At 42.9% G+C, this 20,103-nt stretch overlaps 1 protein-coding gene across 1 annotated transcript in view; it reads left to right on the forward strand.

Moving 5' to 3' along the window:
• ATXN7L1 (ataxin 7 like 1) overlaps positions 1-20,103 on the forward strand; it is a 132,436-nt gene that overhangs the window by 22,873 nt on the left and 89,460 nt on the right. The window contains 1 exon segment of the mRNA XM_075857285.1: positions 268-372. Coding sequence (XP_075713400.1) covers positions 268-372 — 105 coding nt within the window.

Raw genomic sequence — 20,103 nt, forward strand, 5'->3', positions numbered from 1 at the left:
CAATAAAAATAAATATAAACTATTAGAATATCAGTTCTCACTTGCAGAGACTTTTCTTTCTTTGCTAAACACTAATATTGTTTATGATGCACCAGTACTTTGTAGTGTTCCAGCACTGTTTATGCACCAGGTTTTTACCAAGCTTTCAGCCGGAAGGGGGTGAAGCATAATCGACTATGAAATCTTAGGGACAGTAGTGCTGGTGTACGCAAGTTTAGAATAAATGCGTGGACAGGTCCGCTACTAATTCCTATTTCTTTTCTACAGACATGCACTTATTTGGGCACTATCCAGCTCATGATGACTTCTATCTAGTGGTCTGTAATGTCTGCAGTCAAGTAGTGAAGCCACAGGTATTCCAGTCACATTGTGGTAAGTAAATAATGACTGAAACATTTTTCTTTTCATTATTTATATATAAATCCTCATTTCTCACACACAACTGCCTGATAGTCTGGAACCCGAGCGTTTCACTGATAGAGTACATTGTATGGTAGAATTATGTTACTAAGCGGCACGTCTTCCTGGTAAACTCTCTCTATTTAAATGATTAAATCCAATTGATAATACGAAATGTTTACGTTTTGCCACCTGTCCTGGTTACATTCATTTCATCTTGTTCAGGCTATGCTCACATCTGTGTCAGAGGCTCCATTGCAGATTTTGTCAAACTTGATGGGAAAAATAGCGCTATTTTTCCCTTCAAAACGACAGAGACCATTCAGGAACCTGACGTCAGAGCGTTGTGACTTCCATTATGAATGCATTTTTGTTCATTTTATCTATTTAGAATCTGCTTTTTTTCTTATGACGCTGCCGCAATTATTTATATTCACTTTTTTTGTAGCCAACATGAAGAGCTGCAACAACAAGTTCTTTGCGAATGACGGGAGGATGTAGTAGACAATTTTTTGTTTTTTTTTTGTACATTCCGTTCACAGCGGTCTGATGTTGAAATCCCTCTTAACACAAAAATATGCACATGTTTATCATGTTTTCTGTTCAGACTATGTAACACTTCAGGTGAAATTCTCATTGGTGTTACATGTACCAGATGTATTGGTATTATTATGTAATGTATTCAATGGTTAATTTAATCGTGATGCCATCTATTGACATATAAAAGTGTAGATAGTAAAGTGTAACTATAAGAAGATAGCTAGAATCTAAGCATATTTCACAGATCCTTTCAAATTAAAAAAAGGAGTTTGAGACGCTTTTATGTCTAAAAAGGGAAGATACCCAGTTCTTTAGTTGTAAATATCAAAATAACTCACTGCTGGGACATCTGTGGATGTGTTTTAGGTCATGGAATAGATGATGGGCTTTCAGAAAACCATTGGGCCACCACCATTTGAAGGCCATATAATTGTTCATATCTGGTGGAAAAAGGTGGTTATGCCATAGTGAAAGAAGAGGCAAATGTTGGAAAATGTAATACCATTATCACAAATGGACAGGGAATGTGCAAGGGTAGTCATGAGATGTCCAGATCATAAAGAAGGGGGAAGCCATAGTAGGGATTGAGTAGGGATGGGGAAAACATAGGGAATATCCAAGTACACCCAGAGCAGCATGTTGGAGGACTCCTGCAACTTGGTCAAATGATCTATTGTGGCCACGTGATAATATTTAAGTTTATCAGGAACTCTCAGGCCTTTATCCTGCTTTAACCCCTTAACGCTCCAGGACATACTATTATGTCATGGTAAGTGCATCGTTCGCGCTCCATGACATAATAGTATGTCATGGAGTAAACACGGCGCCGTTCGCGCGGGGCGCGTGCATGAGCTGTGATAGCTGCTGTTTCCGACAGCAGACTATCACTGCTCAATGTGCCGGGACCGATCGCGGTGGTCCCCGCAGATTTAACCCCTCAGAAGCCGCGTTCAATAGCGATCGCGGCTTCTTAGGGGTTAATCCGCCATCGCCGGCCTGCTACACGATAGCGGCCGGCGATGGTGACTATGGCAACCGGACACCAAAAAATGGCGTCCGGCTATGCCATAGACGGAAGCCTAGTGGGTCCTGACAGAGTCAGGACCCACTATGCTTGCTGTCAGTGAGTAGCTGACAGTTCTAATACACTGCACTACGCATGTAGTGCAGTGTATTAGAATAGCGATCAGGACCTCCTGCCCTCAAGTCCCCTAATGGGACAAAGTAAAAAAGTAAAAAAAAAGTTACAAAAAGTTGTGTAAAAATAAGAAAATAAAAGTTTTAAAAGTAATAAAAGTAAAAATCCCCCTTTTTCCCTTGTCAGTCTTTATTATTAAAATAAATAAATAAATAAACAAATAAACTATACATAATTGGTATCGCCGCGTCCGTAACGGCCTGAACTATAAAATTATTTCGTTATTTATCCCGCGCGGTGAACGCCGTAAAAAAAAATAATAATAAACCGCACCACAATCACAATTGTTTGGTCTCTTCACCTCCCAAAAAATGGAATAAAAAGAGATCAAAAAGTCGCATGTACCGAAAAATGGTACTGATCGAAACTACAGTTCGTTACGCAAAAAATAAGTCCTCGCACGGCTTTTTTGAAGGAAAAATAAAAACGTTCTGGCTCTTAGAATAAGGTAACACAAAAAGTAAATGATTGTTTACAAAACGTATTTTATTGTGCAAACGCCATAAGACATAAAAAAACTATAAACATCTGGTATCGCCGTAATCGTATCGCCCCGCAGAATGAAGTGAATGTGTCATTTATAGCGCACGGTGAACGCTGTGAAAAAAATAGAACAAAAAAACAATAGTAGAATTGCGGTTTTTTAGTCACCGCGCCACATAAAAATAGAATAAAGACTGATCAAAAAGTCGCATGCATGACATGAAAACTACAATGCATTCCTCAAGGTCTCTAGTTTCCAAATTGGGGTCACTTTTGGGGGTTTTCCACTGTTTTGGCACCACAAGACCTCTTCAAACCGGACATGGTGCCTAATAAAAAAGAGGGCTCAAAATCCACTAGGTGCTCTTTTGCTTCGGAGGCCGGTGCTTCAGTCCATTACCGCCCGAGGGCCACATGTGGGATATTTCTCTAAACTGCAGAATCTGGGCAATACGTATTAAGTTGCGTTTCTCTGATAAATCCTTTTGTGTTATAAAAAAAATGGTATAAAGAGGATTTTCTGACAAAAAAAAAAAAGTAAATGTCACCTCTACTTTGCTCTAAATTTCTGTGAAACACCTAAAGGGATCATAAACTTTCTATATGCTGTTGTGAATACTTTGAGGGGTCTAGTTTCTAAAATGGGGTGTTTGATAGGGGTTTCTAATATATGGGCCCCTCAAAGCAACTTCAGAACTGAACTGGAACCTAAAAAAATAAATAAATGAGGCAATACTTCGCTTCTCACATTATACTGATAATGAGTCGTGCCCACCCCGAGATGACCCCATTTTGACCGTTTGTATAAACGGAGACCCCTATTAGACCGTTTCAGTGCCCGGTTTTCCCAAGCATACACCCCCGAGAAGTGTATTTCTATTGATGAGTCCCTGGTACATTTTAAAGCGAGGGTTCAATTCCGCGAGTACCTGCCGGGTAAGAGGGCAAGGTATGGCGTGAAGATGTATAAGCTGTGCGAGAGTGCATCCGGGTATACCTACAGGTTTAGGATATATGAAGGAAAGGCCACCCCCAAACCAGACTGCATCCTGGACTACAATAGGTACATGGGAGGGAAGGACTTGTCAAATCAAGTCCTGAAGCCCTACAGCGCCATGCGGTGTGGTATAAGAAGCTGGCCAGGCACATCATACAGATGGCTTTGTACAATGCGTACGTGCTACGTCGATGTGCAGGCCAGAGGGGAACTTTCCTGGAATTTCAAGATCTAATCTTTAGGGACCAGGAAGGGGGGGCACCCAGTACTTCTGGAAGCGAGGCCACACGCATCGTACCAGGGCAACACTTTCCAAGAGAAGTTCCCCAAACCGGTGGAAAGGGAAAGAGTCAAAAGAGGTGCAGAGTCTGCTATAAGAGGGGGATAAGGAAGAACACAATATACCAATGTGACACGTGTCCCGAAAAACCAGGGCTCTGTATAAAAGATTGTTTTAAAATGTATCATACATCCCTTGATTTTTAATTTACCCTGATGCACTCCGCACAGCTTACCCCCCTCATCTTTCCCTTCTGAGCCCTGCTGTGTGCCCAGGCAGCTGATAACAGCCACATGTAGGGTATTGCCGTACCCAGGAGAACCCACATTACAATTTAAGGGGTGTATATCTCCGGTGGCGCATGCTGGGCACACTATATCGGACACTGACATGCCATATATATATATATAAAATTGCAAATCTCACTCTGCACCATCTGCTGCGCATTATCTTTTACACAGTACCTGTGGGGTCAAAATGCTCACTACACCTCTAGATGAATGTCTTAAGAGGTGTAGTTTTTAAAATGGGGTCACTTCTCGGGGGTTTCAACTCTACTGGTACCTCAGGGGCTTCTGCATACATGACTTAGCACCAGAAAAGCTCCAGTAGGCCAAATGGTGGTCCTTTCCTTCTGAGCCCTCCCATGGGCCCAAACGGCAGTTTATCACCACAAATGGGGTATTGCCGCACTAAGGACAAATTGGGCAACAAAATGGGGTATGTTGTTCCCTGTGAAAATAAGAAATTTTGATCAAAAATTACATCTTATTGGAAAAAATATCTTTTTTTTCATTTCACAGCCCAATTCAAATAGGTGCTGTGAAAAAACTGTGCGGTCAAAATGATAACAAAAACCATAAATGAATTCCTTGAGGGGTGTAGTTTCCAAAATGGGGTCACTTCTGGTGGGTTTCCATTGCTTTGATACCTCTGGGGCTCTGCAAATGCGACATGTCACCCGAAAACCAATCCAGCAAAATCTGGACTCCAACAAACACATAGCGCTCCTTTCCTTCTGAGCCCTCCCATGGGCCCAAACGGCAGTTTATCACCACAAATGGGGTATTGCCGCACTAAGGACAAATTGGGCAACAAAATGGGGTATGTTGTTCCCTGTGAAAATAAGAAATTTTGATCAAAAATTACATCTTATTGGAAAAAATATCATTTTTTTCATTTCACAGCCCAATTCAAATAGGTGCTGTGAAAAAACTGTGCGGTCAAAATGATAACAAAAACCATAAATGAATTCCTTGAGGGGTGTAATTTCCAAAATGGGGTCACTTCTGGTGGGTTTCCATTGTTTTGATACCTCAACACCTCTTCAAACCTGGCATGCTGCCTAAAATATATTCTAATAAAAAAGAGGCCTTAAAATGCACTAGGTGCTTCTTTGCTTCTAGGGCTTGTGTTTTAGTCCACGAGCGCAGTAGGGCCACATGTGGGACATTTCTAAAAACTGCAGAATCTGGACAATACATATTTAGTAGTATTTCTCTGGTAAAACCTTCTGTGTTACAGAAAAAAAATTTAATAAATTTGAAATTCAGCAGAAAAAATGAAATTTGCAAATTTCATTTCCACTTTGCTTTAATTCCTGTGAAATGCCTGAAGGGTTAAAAAACTTTCTATATGCTGTTTTGAATACTTTGAGGGGTCTAGTTTTTAAAATGGGGTGTTTTATGGGGGTTTCTAATACATAGGCCCCTCAAATCCACTTCAGAACTGAACCGGTACCTTCAAAAAAAGGCTTTTTAAATTTTCTTAAGAATATGAGAAATTGCTGTTTATGTTCTAAGCCTTGCAACGTCCAAGAAAAATAAAATAATGTTCAAAAAACGATGCCAATCTTAAGTAGACATATGGGAAATGTGAACTAGTAACTATTTTGGGTGGTATAACCGTCTGTTTTTCAAGCAGATGCATTTAAATTCTGAAAAATGCTATTTTTTGTAAATTTTCTCTAAATTTTGCAATTTTTCACAAATAAAGACTGAATATATCGACCAAATTTTACCACGAACATGAAGCCCAAAGTGTCACGAGAAAACAATCTCAGAATCGCTTGGATAGGTTTAAGCATTCCGACGTTATTACCACATAAAGTGAAATATGTCAGATTTGAAAAATGGGCTCTGAGCCTTAAGGCCCAAACTAGGCTGCGTCCTTAAGGGGTTAAGGAATATCGGGTGGATCTGGATTTCCTAGAGCGTGTTCCATGCCATATAAAAGAAAGCAGTCTATTTTGAATGAGACAAAGAATATGTTATGGGACCTCATTAGGAAGGGAATAAATATAAAAGTCGAGGTTAAAGCGTCATTTTAACCGCTTGAACTCGTCCGGGTTATGACGGATCATCATGGCAAGGGGTTCAAGAGCAAGTATAAGCAATATGGGAGAGACAAAGCACCCCTATCTCGTTCAATAGGAAAGCGGAGAGGATTGATAGCCAGCATAGTTTACTCTCACCCTAAAGCCAAGGTAGAGGGGGTGCACCCAGGCTAAGAAATTTATTGATGGCATCTTGTACTCCTGTAACTGAAATCTCAGCCTTTTAAGCTTCAAGGAAAGCGGGTGAACTTTCTGGAAAAGTCATGTGCGCAAAAAGCGTTCATCCCTTAAAGGGGGGATGAGGAATACAAAGTAGAGAAAATTATGAAATAAACGTGTAACATTTCTAGGGTCAGTAGTGATCTGTGCCAGCGTGGGTTCTGAACTTTAGTTTGCGCTCAACTTGTTTTGTTTAGGTTTAACTCCACCTTGATATTATCTACTTGCTTTTTTTTGCTGTGGAAGGGTTTTGCTTCCAGGCCCCCTCCCGCAGTTCCAATTCCTTATATAAATCAAGAATTTTCCTTTCTCTGGCCCTCTTTTTGAAAGACCGTAATCAGATCAAGATACCAAGTATTGTGGCCTTGTGGGCCTCCCACAGTATGATCTGGGAGGAGGTGGATTGGATATTAAATTCCATGGAAGACAAAAGGGAATCATTAAGACGCCAATTAAATTCCCCAAGGAACGACCGACTCAAGATAAACCTCCACTAGGTTGTGGTCAGACAAGGGTGTGCTCAAAATTTTAGCCCGAGAACAGAGGGGCAGAGTTCTTTGGAAGGCAAAAATGTGGTCATTTCGGCTAAAGGAGGAATACGGGAAAGAATAAAAGGTGTAATCTTTCATGGTCGGATTTACTCTCCCAGATATTCGCAAGTTGAGTGGATGAGGTCTCGGGAGAAAGTAGCACTTGGGAGACATACTTGTCTAAAGAGGAGTCAATCACCAGATTAATATTGCCCATGACCAACAATAGGCCTTGGCGGTGGGTGTCAATAAGCTTAAAAAGGTAAGAACGTAGAAAGTAATAGAAAATAAAGCTCCTATATGGGGCGCTCCCGTTTGGTGGTAAATGCGCACGTTTTCAATGACGGAAATAAAGTTCTTTTTTTCTGTTTCATTTATTTTAAATGACTTTAAAAAACAACAAACAAAGGTATATCGTGCAACGCGTTTCGACCTAGGACCTAGGTCTTCATTAGGCTTGAAGCCTGATGAAGACCTAGGTCCTAGGTCGAAACGCATTGGACAATGTACCTTTGTTTGTTGTTTTTTTAAAGTCATTTAACCCGTTAGTGACCGCCAATACGCCTTTTAACGGCGGCCACTAACGGGCTTTATTCTGATGCATATGCCTTTTTACGGCACTGCATCAGGATAAAGTAAACAGAGCAGGGAGCGTCAAATCTCCCTGCTCTCAGCTGCTAGAGGCAGCTGAGGGCTGGGAGCGTCCCTGCTCTGCCGGGTGAGATCGATATTAGTATCGATCTCACCTGTTTAACCCTTCAGATGCGGTGCGCAATAGCGTGCACCGCATCTGAGTGGTTTTGGAGAGAGGGAGGGAGCTCCCTCTCTCTCCCACCGACACCCGGCGATACGATCGCCGAGTGTCTGTGTCTCTAATGGCAGCCGGGGGCCTAATAAAGGCCCCCAGGTCTGCCTGGAGCGAATGCCTGCTAGATCATTGCAGTGTATTATAATAGCGATCGGAGAATCGCATATTATAGTCCCCTAGTGGGACTAGTAAAAAAGTGAAAAAAAAGTTTAATAAAGTTAATTAAAAAAAAAATGTGAAAAAAAAGTTACACATATTTGGTATCGCCGCGTCCATAACGACCCCGACTATAAATCTATTACATTATTTAACCCGCACGGTGAACGCCGTAAAAAATTTAATAAAAAAATACTGAAAAAATGCTGTTTTCTGTGAATCCTGACTTAAAAAAAATGTGATAGAAAGTGATCAAAAAGTCGCATCTACTCAAAAATGGTACCAATAAAAACTACAAGTCGTCCTGCAAAAAAAAAGCCCTCATACGACCGCATCGGCGAAAAAATAAAAACGTTACCGCTCTTCAAATATGGAGACACAAAAACAAATAATTTTGAAAAAAAAAAGCGTTTTTACTGTGTAAAAGTAGTAAAACATACAAAAACTATACAAATTTCGTATCGTTGCAATCGTAACAACCCGCTGAATAAAGTTATTGTGTTATTTATATCACACGGTAAACGCCGTTGATTTAAGACGCGAAAAAGAGTGGCGAAATTTCAGGTTTTTTTCTATTCCCCCCCCCAAAAAAAAGTTAATAAAAGTTAATCAATAAATAATATGTCCCCCAAAATGGTGCTATTAAAAAGTACAACTTGTCCCGCAAAAAACAAGACCTTATACGGCTATGTCGACGCAAAAATAAAAAGGTTATAGCTCTTGGAATGCGACTATGGAAAAACGTAAAAAATGGCTTGGTCATTAAGGTCTAAAATAGGCTGGTCATTAAGGGGTTAAAATAAATGAAACCGAAAAAAATAACTTTATTTCCGTCATTGAACGTCATTGAAAACGTGCGAATATACCACCAAACAGGAGCGCCCCATATAGGAGCTTTATTTTCTATTACTTTCTACGTTCATTAGACTCTGGGAGGATCCCGGTATCCAGGGAACTGATGCCCAGAGTCGGCTCCGGAGGCCAGCATACCACGGTGGACTGAGGTCATTTGGGACCTGAGATGCAAAAAAGTTGAGTTGTGCCGACCATTCAGCACAACTCCACCAGGCGAGCCTTTTTTTGTATCACCTATCCACCACTGCACCCATGGTCCAAACGTTATCACCCTAGGGGAGCGCCGTATTTGTAAGAGGGGAAACAAATTCGATATTCGTATAGGGCCATAGCATCCTACAAGTCTCATATCAACATCATACAGTGATCCTACCAGTATCATGTGTCACACAGTGGGGTCAAATATTTCTTTAGTGCAAATGAAGCAAGATTCAGTCTAAAAGTGATTTAGAAACCACGCCTCTTCTCATAGGCGTACAATTCATAGAAGGTAGGGTATCGTGGGCTTAAATACCTGTGGTGTAGTGAACCTAGACCAGGGGTCTCAAGCACGTGTGCCCTGGGGCTGTCATCTGCGGCACACGGAGCCGCTAGTACAGACTCTGCTCCGGGACTCTGGAATTCCCTGACATCGCTGTCCACATATGGACAGCGATATCTGGGGCTTCCCCAGAGCCGGAGTCCCGTGCAGAGCGCTAGTATAGGCTCTGCTCCGGGACTCTGTGGAATTCTCTGACATCGCTGCCCGTATAAGGACAGCGATGTCTGGTGCTACCCCAGAGCCGGAGTCCCGTGCAGAGTGCTAGTATAGGCTCTGCTCCGGGACTCTGTGGAATTCCCTGACATCGCTGTCCATATATTGACAGTGGGTCAGGGTCTTCCCCAGAGCGAAGTCCCGGGCAGAGCGCTATAGTATAGGCTCTGCTCCGGGACTCTGTGGAATCTTCTGACATCTCTGTCCACATATGGACAGCGATGTCTGGTGCTTCCCCAGAGCTGGAGTACCGGGCAGAGCGCTAGTATAGGCTCTGGTCTGGGACTCTGGGGAAGCATCTGACATCGCTGTCCATACATCGACAGTGATGTCAGGGGTTTCCTCAGAGCATGAGTCCCAGTGATGTCCGGAGCACAGCTGGAGTCCCAGGAAGAGCCTACTAGCGCTCCACCCAGGACTCCATCTCTGGGGTTGACCCTGACATCCATGTCCATATATGGACAGTGATGTCAGGAGCAGAGCTGGAATCCCAGGCAGAGTGCTAGAAGCGGCTCTGCTCCTGAACTACTGCTCTGGGCAAGCCCCTGACATCACTGTCCATATATGGACACTGATGTTAATGGCTTCCCCAGACTTCCGGCGCAGAGCCTATACTAGTGCTCTGATCCGGGACACCGGCTCTGGGGTTGCCCCTGATATCACATTCCAGTCCAGGAGGATCCCCTGGACATAAGGATAGTGCCACTTCAACTCCGGTCAAAAGTGTAAGATACGAGTAAATATCAATATTAAAGGGGTTGGGAAGAGGGCTTTTATATATGTTGTTTAAAACTATATTCTTCATTATTTTGGACTGATTGCTATGTATATTAAATGGAATCCAAACGTTGAATGTATGCTTTTGTTACTATGATAAGAACTTGAAGAAATGACAACAAAAAAAATATTAAAGGGATCCGGGGACATTTTATATTGATGGCCTATCCTTGGGATAGGTCATCAACTTTAGATCCGTGGGGGTCCGACTCCCGAGTTCACAGTTTCACACTTTACACGCACAGCGCCGTACATATCCGTAGCGGCTGTGCCTAGGATTGCAGTTCCAGTTCTATTCGAGTAAATGGGACTGAGATTCAATCCCAAGCATAGCCGCTATGGATGTGTACGGCGCCTTGCCTGGTAAACACTAAAGAGGCCGCGGTGATGGACGCTGTGGCCCCTTCAGTCAGCTAATCGGCAGGGGGTGCCGGGAGTCAGATACCCCACCGATCTGATACTGATGGCTTATCCTAAGGATAGGCCATAAATGTAAAATGCCCTTTTAACATATCAATTATGTCTAAAGTGGTAAACTAGGGGCACACACAAGATGAACCAAGAAGTCCTGAATGAAGCCTAGAACTACAATCTGCTTATAAGCTACTAGGTGGAACGGGTGATGCAGAGTGTAGCCTAGGCCATTATATACAGACTGCAACAGAAAAATATATTTACCATGCTCAAGAGGGCAAATAGGAGGTAAAAAAAGGAAAACCTGAAAGTCACAAATAATGCCTGGGGGTATAATCAGTCTTAAGGTTGCTGAGTGTAACGGAAGAAAATAAAGTCCTATATCCAGACAACTGGTATTGTAAGAGTCGGTACCATTATAGGTAGATGCCCTCGGTGAACGAAGTCATGGTTGACTAACCAGCGGACAAAAAAGTGAACAATTAGAAGATAAATGAACTTGTCAGGTTGGACAGTCCTGGGAGCGGGTCATGGCATTTATCCTTGTAGAAGTGCTTCTAGAGATAGACTTTTTTTTTTTTTTTAATTCGTTTATTCAAAATATCACATATAAAGTATCACAGCAATTGGACAGTGTATAACAGTACTAAACATGATATGGCATATACAGTGTACCTTTAACAGTAATTATAGTCAAATATATAACATATACATAGCAGCCAATTGCTGGTTACACAGTAAGGTGCAGAATTTCTTATACATTTATTCCATTTATATTAACGTGAACAAGTAACCAAATATATAACCAAACAGAACAAATCGCCTATGTCGTACTATAAGGTCATGGGTATTAGCATCATACCTCCTGCCCGTACGCTCGGAAATGGAATTACCCTACCATGGGACGAGGGTCAGCAGCAGAAACTACCCTTGTATCTAACCACTGGCCCCACACTCCCTGAAATTTGTCTGGGCAGCCCCTGTGGGAGTATACCAGCTGTTCGTAATTAATTACATTATCGACCAACAGTTTCCATGGGGCTATCGACGGAGCTGGTCTGCCATCCAGTGCATGGCTACTGTTTTCCTTGCTAGAAATAAAGATTCTTTTATAAAAATACCAGTGTGATGTGTCCAATGTTCTTCATCTATAAGTCCCAGTAGGGCTATTTTTGGGGAGAACAACAAAGGATTAGGTAGTAATGGAACAATAACATCATAAACCTTTGTCCAAAATGTCAATATGAATGAGCATTCCCACATAAGGTGCCAAAAATCTGACTCTAGTTGACCACATCTATGACATGCTGAAGTGGGTAGTCTGCCCATACGGTGTAGTCTGATTGGGGTAAGATAAGCTTGGTGTATAATGTATAGCTGAATAAGCTTATTGTTTATAGCCGGAGATACTGATAAGTGTGAGCTTAAGATGTTAGCCAGATCTTCCGATGAAAGGTCTGGCATTTGTGATTTCCACTTATTCAGGACCGGGAGCGGAGTAGAGCTAATTTTAGCCAAGATTAGATGGGTATATAAAGCTGTAATAAGACCCTTGGGGCCTTGGGACTTAAGTATGCCAATAAGAGGGTAGGCTGATATAATTGAGGAATGAGGTGGAAACTGAGCCTGTATAGCATGGCGTAATTGCAGATATTTAAACCATTGTAAGTCTGGAGTCTGGTGCGTCTCTTTAACCTGTAGGAATGTGAGGATCAGGCCATTATCATACACATCCCCCAATCGGGTAATACCCAGATCCTGCCACATCTGTGCATTAGTCAATGACTGGATATGTGGTAACGTAGGGTTATGCCACAAAGGAAGTTCTGGAATCGTATCATTGTATGTAAGTAATTTTTTGGACGCGCGCCAAATCGCCAGTGCCAGGTTATGCATAGGAAGTAGTTCATTAGAGGGAGTAAATTTAGGATATTCCAGGAAGCTAATTAGGTTATTCCCTGCCACCAGAGAGGCCAAGTAATAATCTGTGTCAGATAGGGGCGGGTCCCGCACCCAATCCCGGATATTGCGGAGCTGTCCCGCCAGGTAGTACAAGTAAAAATCCGTCAGGGCCATTCCCCCCTCGACTTTTGGTCGTTGCAATGTGGCCAGATTAAGTTTAGACCTAGAGGAGCCCCATATAAATTGTATTATTAAGGTATTAAGGGATTTAAAGAACGATATGGGGACTACAACAGGCATATGTTGCAAAATATAATTACATTGAGGTTGGACTACCATTTTGATCAAATTGATACGCCCAGCCACAGATAACGGTAGTTTTGACCACGTCTTAAACTTTTCTCCAACCTTCGTCAATAATGGGGTCAAGGACGTATCTCGAGTCTGGCCATGATCCTGAACTATAGTTACCCCCAAATATTTAAATTTAGAGACGGTTTCCAGGCCATATTGCGACATTGACGGGTCTGGAGTCGGGTGTCTGGCTGTATATAAAATGGCCGATTTCTGCCAATTAACTTTTAGTCCTGAGTATTGTGAAAATGTATCTAATATCCTCGCTGCCACATGAAATGAGGAGTTTGGGTTATCTAAAAAAAGGACCATGTCATCTGCGTACAGGCCTACCACAGAGGTTCTGCCTTTCCAATCTATACCAGTAAGATCCGGGGAGGCTCTAAGCCTAATCGCCAGTGCTTCTATGGCTATAGCAAACAGGGCGGGCGATAACGGACACCCCTGTCGGGTGCCTCTAAACAGTGAGAAAGGGAGAGAAGGAACATTATTAACCACCACGTTAGCTTGGGGGGATTTATATATTAACCTGATCCATTGACAGAATTGAGGACCAAAGCCAAAACGTTCCAGACAGGCCCACAAAAACGTCCATTCTACCGAGTCGAAAGCCTTCATGGTGTCCAGAGAGGCTATTGCCCACTGCATGTCATGTGCCCTACCTAGTTGTGTTATAGCCTGTACCTTCCTGATATTGATACTAGTAGATTTCCCTGGCATAAATCCAGTTTGATCTGCGTGTATGATGGAAAGGATAACACCATTCAGTCTCTTAGCCAGCAATTTTGTCAGTATTTTATAGTCTACATTGACCAACGATCTAGGTCGATATGAACCACAATCAAGAGGTTCTTTACCAGGTTTCAAAAGAACTATTATGGTAGCGTCATAGAACGTGGGAGGGAGAGTGTGTAAGTGGGACGCCTGGTTAAGAGTTTCTAGGAGAAATGGAGCTATGTTATCTATGTATTTGTGGTAAATTTCAATTGGGAGGCCATCCGGGCCCGGGGATTTATTAAGAGCCATATCACGGATAGCCTCTTGTATTTCTTCAAGTGTAAAGGGGGCCTCTAACATAGATTGCTGGTCTGCCGATAATGTTGGAAACGTAAGGTCATTTAAATATTCTAAGCTATCAGTCATTGAGTGTGAAGTTGAGGAACTGTATAACTCAGTGTAGTATTCCTTAAATCGTGATGTGATACGCCCCGCTTCTGTCATGACTGACCCATCAGAGTCCCAAATCCCCAATACTGAGTTAGTACCATTAGTTTGTTTTATAAGATGGGCCAGTAATTGACTAGATTGGTTCCCCATTTCAAAATAGTATTGTCTGGTGAAAAATAATTTGCATTTAGACTTGAAATGAAGCTGCCTCTTGTATAACGGAGTCAGGCTTAACCAAGCTGTCCGGTGGGTATCAGTGGGGTCCGCGATATACTGTGTCTCTGCCGCTGAGACCTGTTCCTCCAACTCCCTCTCCACCCGTGCTGAGGTTTTCTTAACATATGATACGGATGATCTTAAACAGCCCCTAAGGTATGCTTTGAATGAATCCCAGCGCAACGTGTGTGATATTGATGAGTCATTAATTTGTAAAAATTGATCAATCTGATCTGGTATGCAATCAGACAATCCGATTAATTTTAACCAAAAGGGATGAAATTTCCAGTTGGTCAACACACATCCACCTGGAAATGTTAATTGGAGCAATATTGGCCTATGATCAGATATACCCCTAAGATCATGTGTAATCTCGGAGACATAAACAGATACATTTGGGGACCCAAAACAGTAATCTATCCTGGACAGTGTGTGCCGTCCTGTCGAATGACAGGTGTATTCTACTTCTCCTGGGTGGTGGGTTCTCCAGAGGTCAATCCACCCCACACTATCCATCAGCCGATATAAGGGAGTAGGATTAGAGGCGGTCTGGGATGAGGAGGTTCCAAATCTATCTAGAGAGGGGTGCATAACCTGATTGAAATCCCCCATACACACTATAAAGGAGGTCGGGAATTGATGTGCAAAGGAAATGGCTGCCTGAATTACATATAGATTAGCCTGCGGAGGGTTATAAAGACAGATAAGTACGTATGGCCTTGTATCTATTTCCGCATATACAAAAACAAATCGTCCCTCTGGGTCTCTACGGGTTTGAATGGGGTTCCAACGTATGGATCTATGAATAAGAATAGACACTCCTCTAGAGTAAGAGGTATGATATGAGTGGCAGCACCATTGAATCCAGGGTTTCCGTAGATATTCTGATTTATCAGAAGTGAGGTGGGTCTCCTGCAAACCAATAATATGGGGACTGGAGCGTCTCAGATGAGAGAACACAGATGCACGTTTATGGGGGGTGCCCAAACCACGCACATTCCATGATATACATTTTAAAGTTTGAGCCATGACCAGCGAAAGGAACAGTAAGTGCATATACAGTAGGCATGAAACTGATCATAAGACTTATTGAGTTGACTTGCGACATAGGCTATTAACATGTTAATTAGAACATAATACCATATCAGGGTATCACTGAATAACAAAAACAAAAACAAAATGACCCTAAGAAGATGTAACATGAGGGTTGAATTGAGATAAATGGGGAATGCCTGACCATGATTTGTCAGGCATGTGACAAGCATGTTCGGTGAGAGCGATCAGGGACCTTAATATCAAAGTGTTGAGTATCTACTCATTTGTTATATATCCGGTATAATATATGTTGTAGAACTAGGAGGGTGTGGGTACGCCACGGTAATGTTGAGAGAGGTAATATCCCTCTATCTATGTGAAGACATTTCACTTATACCTTCTCACCCCTAACATGACAGAGGAATCAATGCAAAATGGATAACTGAAATTACATTCCCGCTATATTCTCATATATGTAGTACATCACCCAGCGTCCAAATCAAGGTTGAGGAGGATGCATCTGGAGCCATTCAGTCGCCTCTCCCGGAGTATACAGAAAGACCACCTTCCCATCTGCCACAATTCGGAGGCGAGCTGGATAGGACATCGAGTAAGGAATGCCGCGGTCTCGAAATTTCTTCTTTACTTCAATAAAGGGGCCCGTTGTTTCTGCAATTCAGCTGAAAAATCAGGAAATATGGAGATGATGGAATTATTGTGTTTCAGCGGCCCTTTCAGTCGAGCAAGGCGAAGAACTGTATCCCGGTCTCTATAATTCAGCAATCTAGCCAAAAACGGTCGAGGACTTGCACCCGGAGGAGGAGGTTTAGCTGGGACTCTGTGTGCTCTTTCAACAATAAAGCATGACGAGAAGGAAGTGTCTCCCAGCGTGGTTTTAAGCCATGTTTCGGTGAAGGTTTCAGGAGCCTGACCCTCAACCTTTTCAGGGAGGCCAATAATGCGTAGATTATTACGCCGCATGTGATTTTCCAGATCATCCATCTTGGAGTGGTTAGCCTCTTGTTTACGAGAGGTGGAGGAGAGTGTGGATAGCAATGAACGGAGTTTATCTTCTGTCCGGGATACTCTGTCCTCTATTTCTCCAATGCGTCCCCGCAGGTTTTGCATATCTTGGCGCAATAAGGTGACGTCAATCTTTATTTCGTCGATTTTACCTGTTAATGAGGTCTTACAGGTGTTTATGGCCGCCAGCAATTGAGTAGAGACTTGGCGTAAAGTAGGCTCAGGATCCATCTCAGGTTCAGTGTTGTCCCTTTGGGAATCACCATCTCGTGTCTTGCCTTGTGTGGACCGTGTAGCACGAGGAGTAGAGACAGTGTCATCGCTGTCTGTATGAGCGTATTCTTTCAGCCTATCCACTGTGGGTTGAAGTTTAGATCTGTGCATGTCGTCTATATGAAGAAGTAGGCAACTGGCAAATCACTATAATGAATTATCAAGGCGATCTTGAGAGTTGTAAGGTATAGAATAAAGCTCCAAAGTGCAGAGGAAGTATACAGTTGAGGATAAGTATGAGATGAGACAGACAGGGCAGACTCAGTGTGTCGTCCTCTGTAATACAGGATGGTCCTGATAATAATGGCGGGAGCTTGGGTCTCTTGGTGCAATTTTCCCTGCACCACCACTGAGGGCCTCCACTAGGTGTATATGGCTGAGGAGGATAAACGCTGGGTCAGATCCCCGTGTTTCCCGGGAGTCAGGAGGCGTCTCTCACTCCCTTGTGTCTCGCTGCCGTGTCTGTGTCCCACTGCCGTCCCCTCCTCTCACAGTGTCCCCTGCGTTATGCCTGTTCCAGACACCCGACGGTGTTCTCAGGTATGGTGTTGCTGTGCGATGTGTAGCGTGTGCTGCAGGAGTTTCCTGTGGCAGTCAGCTCTCAGGGAAAGCAGCTAGGCCGCAATCACACGCGGTCTGCACTGCACTCGGTGCTTACTTGGTGGTGGTAGGAGGCAGAAGCTGCTGAGTTGGTCCGGGTATAGTCAGGGTTATGCAGGTCCGGTTCCAGTCGCTGCAATCACTCGAACATGCTGTCAGCACAGGATTTTAGTCAGGATGTGTAGCGTTCCCCTGGAGAGCAGCTCAGATGCGACCAGCCATGTTGCCCGCTAGCCACGCCCCCCCAGAGATAGACTTTAATCCAAAGTGGGCAAAGCTGGGCCCTGTCCAAAGAAACCTGGGAATGCTGGCTTCATTGGTCTACTGGCACCGTTCACTGTTGCAAGGTCTCCAAGATTTGCCTGAGATCATCAGCCAATGATGACGACTAGTAGTGTTTATCAAGTGTATTTTGAAGTTTATAATGGTATCTCCATCGGTACTGTATCTGGTGTTGCTGGAGTATGGCAAGATAGTGTTACATGCTGCACCACTTATGAATCATGATGGGTAATAGATAAGCGAAAATTTGGTAGTCATGGCGCTGGAAGGTAAAGTCAGTCACTGCCCTTTCTTTTTGCATAATAAATCATTTTGACCACAATATACCGGGGTTTGCCGTCCATCCGTTTAGAGTCTAGGGATCTATGAACATGGTCCATCTCCAATCTATTGATCGGTAGATTTAGTACCAGCTCTTGAAACCGTGCTGTAACATAGGAGTTTAGGTCCTCATGAGATTTTGGTAGGCCATGTATCCTGAGATTTCCCCCTTTTCGCTCTATTTTCTAAATCCTTTAGGCACAGCAGCGTGAAGTTGAGATCCATTTTTAGGGAGTCACATTCTGTATCATGAGAAGTCAGTACTTCAATAGCATTGTCCGCTTTTGTTTCTATGGCCCCTAGGTCACGGATTTCCCTTGTTAGGTCTGCGGACAGTTTTGCAGCCATGGCCCGTTACTCCCGCTGCAGCAGGGGTTTACATTTTCGGAGAAGTGAGGCATCTTTGGTGGACACTTGTTGCTCCACTGGCAGAGGTGAAGGAGAGCTGTCATTGCTAAGCTCACTGATGAGCTCGAACAAAGCCATCATGTCCTCCTTTGAAGCCTCCTTTGGAGAATTGACGCCTTCTAGTGCGTGTGGCCGGATGTGTCCGACTGTTTTGGCTCTTTCCGCGCTGTAGGGTTACTCCGAACCAATAGCAATAGGATCAGGGGAGTAGTGGAAATAAAAGGTTTGTTGAGAATAAATTGCCGTTATTATTACCTGGAAATGGCTGTTGTGCCCAGGTGTTGCAAGCTACTTCTTCAATGTGCGGCCATTTTAGTTGGCTGCTCGCGAGCGCCTTATGTTTTACATCTTGTTTGTGCCTGCAAAACTAGAAAATAAATTCACATGATTAAACATAGGTTATGTATCGCTCACCCCAACGGTGGTTGAAAACCTATACATCACTTTACAACAAACGCTCTAAATATATTTAAAAAATGATAACAACTAGTTTACATGCAACTTAAACGGCAACTTTCATGTGCAACTTTATGTACATCCGTGATTTTAGAGTAGGTGTTGAGAACTTGAAATAAGGAGTAGGGATTTGGAGATAAGGGTGTTCTAACAAGCTGCAGGACTGGACAAATCCCACTAAGTTGTAGAAGCTTGTAAAAAGAAAAAAAAAAAGTTTGAGCCATCAGGGGTTGAGCATTTTCATCACTATGGAAATACCAAACTAGCGCATGTTCACAGGCTGCGTATTGGCTCTGTAGTTTGACCCGAAAAACCCATAAGTAAATCGGCGTGGATTAAATGAGTGAAATTGGCTGATTTTTTGCGGGGAGTACTTGCAAGAATGCAGCCGATGTCCAAAACATTGCACTGTTTATTTTCACAAAATAGCTCCGTTCACAAAGTTTTCGGGTGCTGATTTTGACGTGGAAACCGCATCGGCATCAGCGCCAAAAAGCGTCCGAAGTGGCCCCCCCATTGATTTTCATGGGAGGCAGAGGCTTTTACCTTCCTGAATTCTGAGGCAGAATTTTTCTGCGTGCAAAAAACTGTGTGGACAGGGCCTTATATTAGTTGGAGCTTGATTTTTTTTTTTTTTTTTTTTGATCCAGAGCTCCAAATCCCTTGCTTCACATAACCATAGAATTAAATAGTAACATTTTGATTACCTTCAGTCCCCACAAGGAGGAGTTTACGGAATACATATTTCTACAATTTCCATTGATAAATGAGATGTAAATACAAATACTGCATCAAGCTTCCCCTACTGGCGGCTGCAGGCGGCCAAATGTTATAATTTAAAGGGCTTGTATTTGTATTTTAAAACAATAAATTATTGACTTGCCTTCCAAATCCCCTGTTGCTCTCGCTGACCGTTCCTGGTCCTCCATTGACTACTGCGATGACATTTTTTTTCTCAACATGTGACTGCATCAGCCAATCACTGGCTGCAGCTGTGATGCTTCAACCTTTCTAATGTCACCACTGCGGCCAGTTCATAGCTGTGGTAGTCACGTGTCATCGTTGGAGTGGTCTAAACAAAAAGGGGGGAAACTTTTTGGTTAATTTAAGAGTAAGTTATTATTTATTTTTTTCATTTTAAAACGTAAAGAGTTTATTTAAATAGACACTGTACCTTCAGAAAACTTTTAATATGTCCTAGAGATCGGTGTGCTGAGAACCCCACCATTGCTGAAACAAAGGTGCAGAAGCGCTCAGCTGAGTTCATTAATATGTCGTTTTATGGGAAACCATTCAGTTTTTATTGATATGAACCCCTGCT

The sequence above is a fragment of the Rhinoderma darwinii genome, chromosome 3 (genome assembly GCF_050947455.1).
Source record: "Rhinoderma darwinii isolate aRhiDar2 chromosome 3, aRhiDar2.hap1, whole genome shotgun sequence".
In the NCBI taxonomy this organism is placed as follows: domain Eukaryota; kingdom Metazoa; phylum Chordata; class Amphibia; order Anura; family Rhinodermatidae; genus Rhinoderma; species Rhinoderma darwinii.